This window comes from Lactuca serriola, chromosome 5, assembly GCF_051521515.1.
Source record: "Lactuca serriola cultivar US96UC23 chromosome 5, Lser_US96UC23_V15, whole genome shotgun sequence".
NCBI classification, from domain to species: domain Eukaryota; kingdom Viridiplantae; phylum Streptophyta; class Magnoliopsida; order Asterales; family Asteraceae; genus Lactuca; species Lactuca serriola.
Window position 1 is genome coordinate 31808871 of NC_136412.1, and position 10999 is coordinate 31819869.

At 36.6% G+C, this 10999-nt stretch overlaps 1 protein-coding gene across 1 annotated transcript; it reads left to right on the forward strand.

Moving 5' to 3' along the window:
* Nucleotides 1–2674: 2674 nt before the first annotated feature.
* On the forward strand, nucleotides 2675–4743 carry LOC145052289 (3-beta-hydroxylase-like). The gene is made up of 2 exons (XM_079000093.1): nucleotides 2675–3578; nucleotides 4014–4743. Exons 1-2 carry the CDS (start codon nucleotides 2691–2693, stop codon nucleotides 4626–4628), a joined length of 1503 nt encoding a protein of 500 aa, XP_078856219.1. The 5' UTR covers nucleotides 2675–2690; the 3' UTR covers nucleotides 4629–4743.
* The last annotated feature ends 6256 nt before the right edge of the window (nucleotides 4744–10999 follow it).

A 10999-nucleotide genomic window follows, 5' to 3' on the forward strand; every position in this document is an offset into this window, starting at 1 on the left:
CCAAAGGCCCATTTGTTGACAAACCCTAAAAGTCAACCAAAAGTCAACTGTCCATTTTGACCAGACTCGCCGAGTGCATACGACGACTCGGCGAGTCCCATCGTCCCCATAGACTCTTCTCTTGCTAAGCCTCACTCGACTCACTGAGTCACCCCTCAACTCACCGGGTCACCACTGGAGTCAGACCCCGGGGCAACCCGGTCCGACTCGTCGAGTCTACATATGGACTCGGTGAGTTTCCTCCATGGACTTGCTCAAACAACCTCTTGAGGTTAGATCTGCTTAACCAATTCATAGATCTAACCCTTAAACACTCAAAAGTCACGTAAAGGTGCAACCTTTACGTGCATGCAACCCATATCAAGCCTCAAATGGAGAAATAACACTAGAAATGGCAACCTAGTCTCCAATTCCTTATTTGCTTGCTAAAAGTTGGAAGATAATGGCTCTAGGGACCTCTCATGGTCCAGATCTGATGCTATTCATACGAAGGGGACCTCATACTCACTAGATCTGATAAAATTATGAGGGAAAAACCCTAAAACTATGAAATCCACCATATGAACGTGAAATGGAAAGAATTATACCTCCAAAGACAATATCTCGAGATGATTAGCTCCAATTCAAGCTCCCTTCACGTTCTAGATGGATCCTCTCATCTTCCTCTAGCAAAATCACCCAAAAAATGAAGATTATAAGCCCTCTCTTGCACTCAAGCCTTCCTCACTCTCTTTAGGGTTTCTCTGGAACAAGGTGGCCGCAAATGAAGGCCATAAGGGCTTTTAAATAGGCTCCAAACCCGGGGATTAGGGTTTTACTCATCAGCACCGATTCGGTGAGTCAGATCCCCGACTCGTCGAGTCAGATCGCGAAACTGCGTCAATAGATAAGACTCTACTCGACGAGTTGAGGCATCAACTCGTCGAGTTCCTCAATAAAACAATAAATAAATAATTAAATTAACATACCCGAACTCAGGATGTTACATTTAGTATATTCTAACTAAGTTACACTATCACCTTTATTCTTCTTTAGATGACTAGAAGCATCAAATGGGGTGACAACCGGCTTGTCATCATAGTGTCTAATCTTCTTGAGTACACTTTCAATCTAATGGGACTGAGTAAGAGTATAACCATCTGGTCTTCTTTGAACTCTTACACCAATGATCACATCTACTACTCCCAAGTCCTTCATGGAAAAGGAGGAGTGTAGCATTTTCTTGGTTTGATTGATCACATCCAAATTAGTACCCATTATAAGCATATCATCCATATACAAGCATATGATGACACACACATTCTTGTATTGTTTAACATAATCACATTTATCACATTCATTTATTCAAAATCCATTAGAGAGTAAAGTGTTGTCAAACTTCTCATCCCAGTATCTTCATCAACCTTAATCTAAAGCTTCATAACATCTCCGCAAGTTGGGGCACCCACAAGCCCTATTCCAATGGTAGGATCTTGTCGAAGTAATCGTCTTCCGTGAGTTCCCTAGTAAGGCCCTCGCTTAGCTTAGCGAAGAACACACCATCTGCTACAAATCAATACGTAAAAACAAATTACACTAATATGTATGACAATTAGACATCACATCAACCTGCACTGATTTGAAGATGAAATTGCAATGATTTAGAGAAACAAATCGATCGGAAAAAAGAAGAAAGGCTCTAATTTGCAAAACCAAAAATTACTTGTGTCGTTGGTGCGTTGTTGCGCAGGAGTAGAGGTCGCATTGGTGCACTGGTATGTGTCATGGTGAATGTTGATGACGACAATGGTGGGGCGATGTAGGTGAACTGGTTGAAGTCCGACAGCAACCAGCTACAAACACTGTTGATGCACTCTTCGACCGTCTATGTTGGACCGCTTCGCTTGTCGCAGTCCCGACTGCGTTTTCTTGCTCCTTCCACAAAGGTTGTGGCGGAGGCGGTGTCACCAAAGACTAAATCGGAGAAGATGAAAAATCAAGAAGCGAGGTTTGACCAAAATCGGAGAAAATATGGAAAAAATGAAGAAGGTATAGATGAATATGAGGGTGAAATCGATGTAAAGGCGGTAGGAAGCGGTGGGAAGCAGATGGAATATGTGAGGGAATGAAAAGTTGATCAATTGAGAAGAAGCCGGTCACTACTGGACAAACTATTTAGCCGATGCACAGTAAGAATTGGAGCCGAACTTGAAACCAACCAGTCAAACATAAGATAGTTTAGCTTGGTTCAAAACCGAACAATGTAAATAAGCACACTTGAGTTTTATTGTATGATAAATATGTTTGAATAAGTAAAACTTGACTATGAAGTGTAATAATCTATTACATTACTTGGTATATACTATTATGTTCATTCCATTTATTTGTTATATACTAGACTACTACTAGTATTTCACAATCACAAACGTCTAACTTCAAATTTGGAAAAGAAAAATAGTACTGAATATGGTTCAATTTTTCTATACACTAAAAATATTAAAACTAAGCTTTTGTATTATTTTAAATTGTATATAGATGTTAGTTTTTTTAATTGATATATTTGTTATATATCCATGTTTATCTCAATACCGCTTGATATTGACGTATTTCAGGTCCACTTTGTACAAAGTCTAAACGTTGACTTTGAATTTATAAGCATATTGAGTCATTATTCAAAGTTGTTTAGCAAAGTAGATTGCAGATTTGCAGCCATGTTTCCCTCTGTAGAGACTTTGATCCTCTTCTTAACACCATTTTTCCTTTTGATGATTTTTATCCATATCAAATGGATTTCATCGCATTCGAATGCTACCAAAAACTTACCACCATCTGTACGAAGGTTTCCAATCATCGGAAACCTACACCAACTAGGCTCAGCCCCTCACCGTTCTCTGAGGACATTAGCCCAGAAACATGGTCCGCTAGTCTTGATTCATTTAGGCAGCGTGCCTGTGGTTCTAGCTTCCTCCGCTGAAGCAGCTCAAGAAATCATGAAAACCCATGATCTAATATTCTCAAACAGACCCGATATGGGTATTCTCAATAGATTGACTTACAATGCTAAAAACGTAGGATTTGCAGGTTATGGAGAATATTGGAGGCAGGCAAAAAGTCTTCATGTCCTCCACCTCCTAAGTGCAAAAAGAGTTGACTTGTTCCAACATGTCAGAGAAGACGAGATAGCTCTTATGATCAATATGATTGAAAACAACAGTGATTGTGTGATCGACTTAAGCAAGATTATTGTCTCGCTTACGAGTGATATCATCTGTCGGATAGCTTTGGGACGGAAATATGACAAGAAGTTTACTGACTTGACAACGAGGTTAATGGAGATGTTGGGTGTGTTTAGCGTTGGAAGCTATATTCCATATCTTTCGGTTGTCGATCGTTTAATTGGTTTGGAAGCAAGAGCCGATAAACTTGCGAAAGAATTTGATGTGTTTCTGGAGGGTGTAATCGAAGAACACTCGGATAGAAATATAAGAATGGTTAGTGGTGGTGGAAGGCAAGATGTGGTTGACATCTTACTAGAAATTCAAAGAGAACAAACCACCGACTTTCTTGTTCATAGAGATACCATTAAAGCTTTAATCTTGGTAAGCAAATGTCCTAAACTTTTAATATTAGTCTAGAAGACGCAACTTCTATCCTTTTACTAAATAACCAAAATTCCGAAATTGGGTGTTTCCGTTTTTTAATGGTATAGTATGTTCAGTACAAAAATGATACATTTTTTTGAAATTTTGGATTTGGGATATGTTTTTTAAATTTTGGAAAAGTTTCTTTTTTTACTTTGTTTAGCCCAAAATCTGAAATTTACTTTTTTTTTTTTTTGGTATGACATCAAGTTATTTTGAGACAAAGCAGATTTATCCTGAAATATACATTTTCGGGCATGATGGCCATATGGCTAACTAAACAAAATTGTGTCATTTTCCTATATTTTCTCCCAATCATGTGGTCAGTTTTGTGATTATCCCTATATAAATCTTGGAGAAGTAGTTAGTTTAAACTTTCTATGTTTGATGAAGGAAATGTTTGTTGCTGGGACGGATACTACATTCACAACTCTTGAGTGGGCAATCTCTGAGCTAATAAGACATCCAAGAGCAATGAAAAGACTCTTACAAGAACTAAGAGAAATAGCCCAACAAAAACCTAGAATCACAGAGGAAGATCTAGAGAACACACAACACCCATACTTAGAAGCTGTACTAAAAGAGAGCATGCGGTTGCATACTCCACTTCCACTACTTGTTCCTCGAGAATCAACACAAGATGTCAAACTTATGGACTACGACATTGCAGCTGGAACTCGGGTGATGATTAATGCATGGGCGATATCAAGAGATCCTAATATATGGGAAGAACCAGAAGAGTTTATGCCAGAAAGATTCTTGAATAGTAGCATTGACTACAAAGGTCTTGACTTTGAACTTCTTCCCTTTGGTGGGGGGAGAAGAAAGTGCCCTGGTATTCATTTTGCTATGGCTATTAACAAGCTTGCTTTAGCAAATTTAGTGTACAAGTTTGACTTCAAAGTGCCAAATGAAGGGAAAGTGGAAGAATTGGACATGAGTGAGTCTAGTGGGCTTACAGTCCATAGGAAGTACCCTTTGCTTGTTATACCAAATAATCGTTTTTAGATTTTATTCAAAGTTTGATGCTACATTGATCTAGGGCAGTAGGATACCTTGGAAAACATTTGTTTGATAATCCCTAAATTTTATAGCTTGTGTCTATTGTTTTTAGTTGTCAAAATATGTATATGTATATGAATGTTTATGTGTGCTTTAACTTTGGTAAGAATATTCCCCAAAAAAGTTATCTTTGTAGAAATGACAAATGGAAGTCTTTTAACATGCATTTGCACTGTTATTTCATATTTTGGGATGCACTACAAGAGTTAAGGCTTTACACTATGTATAGTTTTATCTAATAGATCACGTACACATCTTCTGTATTCATGTTACATATTGTATATTTATATAGTTTTGAGATTTCCGGTGTGGTCATGAGGCGAGCATAACAAAGTTCCCTATTTGCTTTTAAGATTGTAATTTCAATAATAGATGCTAGTGATAAATTGAAAGGGTGTATGTTGTATATACATGCAAGCAAAAAAAATTGTTTTACCATTTGGAAATTCTAAATACTTGCTATATGTCGGGTTTTTTTAGCTGTGACCCGGTCCAAATACATTGTAGACCATGTACAAAAATAAAATAAGACCATCAATAATTTACATGTAAATTAAAAAAGAAAAGTAACTATATTGACTAGAAAGAAATTAGAATGGGCGTTAATTAGAGGTGAGCACCAAAACCAATTTTAAAAAAAATGTACATGAACTGATTGGAATTTCTATATATACAGGAAAATTGTAAAAAACAAAACCTTTGAAGTAGGAGCAAAAACAAATTGAACCATGGTGGATCGGGTAAAAGGCCAACGATAACTCAAGCCCAACGACTAGAGAATTAAGTGGGTTTCCCACTTTCCTGGGAGAATTTTGCAAATATAAATATTTATTGTAAACAAAAACTTACAAAAGAGAGTTTTGTAAATATTAATATTTATTGAAAACAAAAGCATACAAAGAAATATGCACAGGGGGACTCAAACCTTGTAGTTTTGAAAAATACAACAAGCGCTCTATCTATTTAGACTACTTCTAGTTTTTTTTTTGTTTTTTTTTAGAAGGAACAATTCCATTTATATAAAATGTAGTGAAAATATTTTCTTATGAACTCGCATTATGCTTCCCACACGATATATTAAATATCATCGTATACAAAGGGGCTACAAAAGAGTATAATGGATAAATTACAATAGTGGGCTTTCTAACCAAACTAACAAACAATATATATATATATATATATATATATATATATATATATATATATATATATATATATATATATATATATATATATATATATATATATATATAAAATACATAATACATATACGTCTAACAGCCACCCGCAGTCCGAATGAGAGGTCGAGACGAATGTTTAGACTCGATCGGAAGTCTAGAAACAAAGTAAACAGTAACCCATTGGTAAAGATATCAAGATATTGAGATGAAGATGAGACATGGAGAAGTCGAATCTGCCCTAAGGCCACTTTATCACACATCAAATGGATAGCAATCTCAATGTGTTTGGTGTGTTGATGCTGAACTGGATTGGTGGACAGGTAAATGGCGCTAACATTGTCATAGTAAACAAGAGTAGCAGTCAGAGGTGGATAAAAGAGCTCCCGAAGTAGGTTACGAAGCCAACTGGTCTCGGTATTGTCATTTGCAACACCGCGATACTCAGTTTCAGCACTAGACCATGAAATGGTACCTTGGCGTTTCGAAGACCAAGAGAGAAGATCATGTATGAGGAATACACAGTAGCCAAAATTGGATTGTCTAGAGGTAGGACAACATATCCAATCAGCATCAAAGTATGTAACTAGACCGTGAACAAGAGAAGCATACAACTGTAAACCATGATCAGAAGTACCACGAACTTAGCGAAGGATCGGCTTAAGAGTAGTGAAGTTAGGCTCTCAGGGATCATGAAGATATAGACACACCTGCTGAACAACATAAGAAATATTTGGACGAGTGAAATTCAAGTATTGAAGAGCACCCACAAGACTGCGATATAAGGTCGGATCAGCAACTGGAGGGCCTGAGCCATCAAATTTTCCAGACGATTCGGCTGGAGTTCACGCGGGTTTACAATTAGACATCTTAGCATGGTCAATTATCTTTGCTATATATTTTTGTTTAGAGAGAAACTTGATGATATCGAATGACAGTTATACCGAGAAAGTAATTGAGAGTACCCAAATCAGTCATAGAGAATTCAACATGTAAGGTGGTGATGATCTGTTGTAAAAGACCTGTGGAGGAAGCAGTCAACACAATTTCATCAACATAAAGTAAAAGATAGGCTATGTGGTCTCGATTTCTATAGATGAATAAAGAAGTATCGGATTTGTTATTGATGAAACCGAACTGTGTAATGTACTGAGCAAATCAGTGGTACCATGCGCATGGGGCCTGCTTCAGGCTATAAATAGACCTCTATAATAGACAGACATGATTAGGAGCATAGGGGTCTCGAAAGCATAGTGGTTGATACATATAAACTGTTTCCTCTAAATGACCGTGGACGAAGGCATTCTTCACATCCAACTGATGAACTATCCATTGATGGGAGACAGCAAGACTGAAAACAAACCGAATGGAGGAGGGTTTAACAACTGGACTAAAATTCTTATCACAATCAATATCAGGAAGTTGACTGCGTCCATTAGCAAATAAACGTGTCTTGTATCAAGTAAAAGAGACATTTGCATTAAGTTTCTTTTTAAACAACCAAATACAGCTAACCACATTATCATTTTTGGGGCAAGGTACAAGTACCCAAGTTCCATTAGAAATAAGTGCATCATATTCATCTTTCATAGCATTTAATCAGTTTGGATCTTGAAAGGCTTGAGAATAGTTTCTGGAAAGAGGGGAAGAATTTGAAACTATATTGGTATGGAGATTGTGATGATCGATAAGTTTATGAATACACAATCTAACACAAGTAGCCATAGGATGTATGCTAGGTGGACCATAAACTGATGGCCGATTGACAGCTAGAGTGAACAACGGAGGATCGAACGATGCAATAGTGGAGGAGGAGGTGGCTGCTATAGTAGCGTCATCAATAGAAAAGTTTAGGTTGATGGGATCATCTACATAATGGATAGGGATGTCACTGGTGGGGGTCGAACTGTTGGATTAATGTCTAAGTCCATAACTATATTTGGTATGTATTTGACCCGACCCGGCATGGTCCATTTGGGTTGCACTTCACCGACACAATTTATATGGATAATCTTTTGAGAATAGTATGTTGATGATTAATATTAATATATTATAAGTTATAATATATTAATATGGAATCATATTATTTAATTAGTATTGATCAAGAATTAATTTATATTTAATTAAGTGATCAAAAGGACCTAATTAAATATGGACTCTTATATATATGGAATAGGCCAAGTTCATTTAGGTTGGGCTAAGCTTTCATGGATAGTCCATGGAGTGTTTAACCCATGGATCCTAGGAAATGAAAGGTCATGGGTATTAGGGTTTAACCCTAATCCTCCACACTATATAAAGATGTCCTTGGTTGGTGAAATTGGGACTAATGTGGTACACTAAGAAGGGCTAGCCAATTTCACTAGAGAGAACCAAGTATCCATATTCTCTAAAGTTTTCCAAGGTGTTTTGGTGATTTGTGATTCCATTTTTGGCTTCCACACTATTGGGGCTAAGCTCTTAAAGCTTGAAGACATTAAGCTACATCAAAAGGTATGTCATCTAACTAGTACTTTGTAGTATAAGAACTTCATAACATGCTAGTTAGGATTAAAGCCTTGGAAAGTTCTTATTTGCATGTATTATAGAGAAAACATAGATCCAAGGTTTATAGGGTTGCATGTACACCATAGGAGTGTTAGAATGCTCAAAACCCAACAGTGGTATCAGAGCCTAGGCTTGTTTTCTTGTTATACTTGCAAAACTGCTCAAAAAATCGAAGTTGTTGTTGTCTGATCATCAGACTCGGTGAGTCCATAAGGAGACTCGGCGAGTCCATGCCTAAAAAGTGATCAAATCGATCCAACTCGCCGAGTTGGTTCATGCACTCGACGAGTTGGACCCTCAGGCAGCATAAATTCGACTTTTTTGGCTGGAATTGGACTAGGAACATTACCCTAAGATGTTTTTGAACTTATAAACTTGTTTTTGATGTGGTAATGTTCATGCTAATCCAATTTCAAAGATAATTGTCAATAGATTCATGTTTTGTATTAGTTTAAGGTTTAGACTAATTACATGAAAAAGTTTGATTTGAATTATCTTGTTCTTATGAGTTGCTTAGATTAATAGAAAAATTGAGTGAAATAGTTGTTTTCAATCCAAATTAATCTAAGAGTTGATTCTAAAATGTGTTTTTGTAACTTGTCCTCAAGTTATATGAAAAGTCACATTTAAGTTTCATAAAACTCATAAAAGTTGGCAAAGGTTACAAAAATGAAGAGTCTAGTTCTAATTAAATGGTGTTATGACTCCATAATTTGTCCTCAAGTTATGGAGGACCAAGAGTCCCTTCATTAAATAATAAATTAAAAAAAGTGTAACCTTAATTAATTCCATAAGTTATAAAATAAAGAAAAGTTAATTCTTTTATTAGTTTAAAGTCTTCCATAACTTGTCCTCAAGTTATGGAACTTGAAGAGTTTTTGGATTAAAACTACTTTAAACACATAAGTTATGGAATTAATTAGTTTTGAATAGTTTCAAAACTTGTCCTCAAGTTTTGGAATTTGAAAAAGTTTTCACTTATGAATACTTTAATTCCAAGTTAGCCCTTAGAATTTTAAAGAGTTAAAATTCAACCCTTATACTTTATAATATTATAAGTTAATGATATATATATGTAAAAGAGTAAAGTCAGTCTTACCGCTAGTACGCCTCATTCACGAAGCCGGTCTATAAGGTGGGTATAAGGTTGTTGCCTATAAAATGGCAACTTAATGGGTGTCCACTCTCACCCACCGCTTGCTTGACTGGTGGAGGGTCGTTAGCCGAACGGGTTTGACAGGACTATAATTCTCCCTTCATTAAAAGTATTAATGATAAATACTAAGTAACTAAACTCTTAATAATACCCAATCTTAGTTACTTAGGAAAATGTGAATAAGGTGCTAATCCATGAAATTACACTTTGCACTTTGTTTAAGTCGGTTAGTGGAGCGTGTGTGGTTAACCGGCACACTAACTCGTATTTAACAAGGTAGGAAAAGGGTAACTTAATGTTTATCATAGTATCGATGGAGCGTGTGTGGTTAACCGGCACATCGATTGAGGGGTAAACACTTAAGGGTACCAAGTAATTTTCATGGTTACTTCACACCTTGTTTTGTGATCCTCGGCATCCCAGTCACAAAACCTGAAGGGCACACTCGAGATTGAAACATGCCATTGAACAGTTCAATGAATCTCAAAGATCTAGGAGTTTCAAATCCAATTAAAACCTAATAATACAGTTCGTTTATCTTGGTGGAAATTGGTGAATCGTCATTCACCTACCTTCAAATATTTTATAGCTTGGATTACGGCATACCTCTTCTAAGTTATAAAATAGTTTGTTGGGTCCTAGCCTTAATATTTCATATTGGGTGTCATATTAAGGACTTAAGATCAACTATCTTGAATATCTCCTAAAAGATGTCTGGTTTAGACATCTATGATCTTCCCAAATCTCTTGAAACAAGCTTTCCTAAATGAAGATGATGTCCCATGGAAATCATTCTTCTTCCACCTCCTCCAATTATTCTCCCTAACCCACAAGTTCTTGAAAAGTTTAAGGTCACTCAAGCCTTATTGGCAAGGCAAGGTCTAGGTGTGGTCACATCTTGGAGATGTAGTCACATATTGACAAGCAAGGAAAGTTGGGTGTCAAAGTCTTGAGAAAGTTGGTGGTTCAACTACTTTCTAAGTCACATAGTGAGTTCTTTTGGAACACCTATGAAACAGACTATGACAAGACCCTTAATGATCTTATCTATTTGATAAGATCAACTTCCTAAAACTTTATGGACATTGACAATGATGACATTGGATATCTAGTAAAGCTCTCTCTTCCCAGTGGAAAGGGATCGGCCATAGTCAACTGGGTTGACCAAATGGTAAAGGGAAAAAGCTAAGTCTGTGATAGTCCCGTGTACCATTATCAAAGGGTCCATATGTTTATATTGCCAAAGAAAGGGGCATTGGTTGCGAAGCTGCCAAATTTACCTAAGGATGTTGAAGTCAATAAGGTTGACTCGACTTCAGGTAAAGTCCACTATCTAACTCTGCTAAGTTTCTAATCTAAGATTCTTGATACATGATGTGACTGGGTCACATGTTGATGTTTTAAGAAGCAAAGAAAAAGTAAAGAAACTTAAAGAA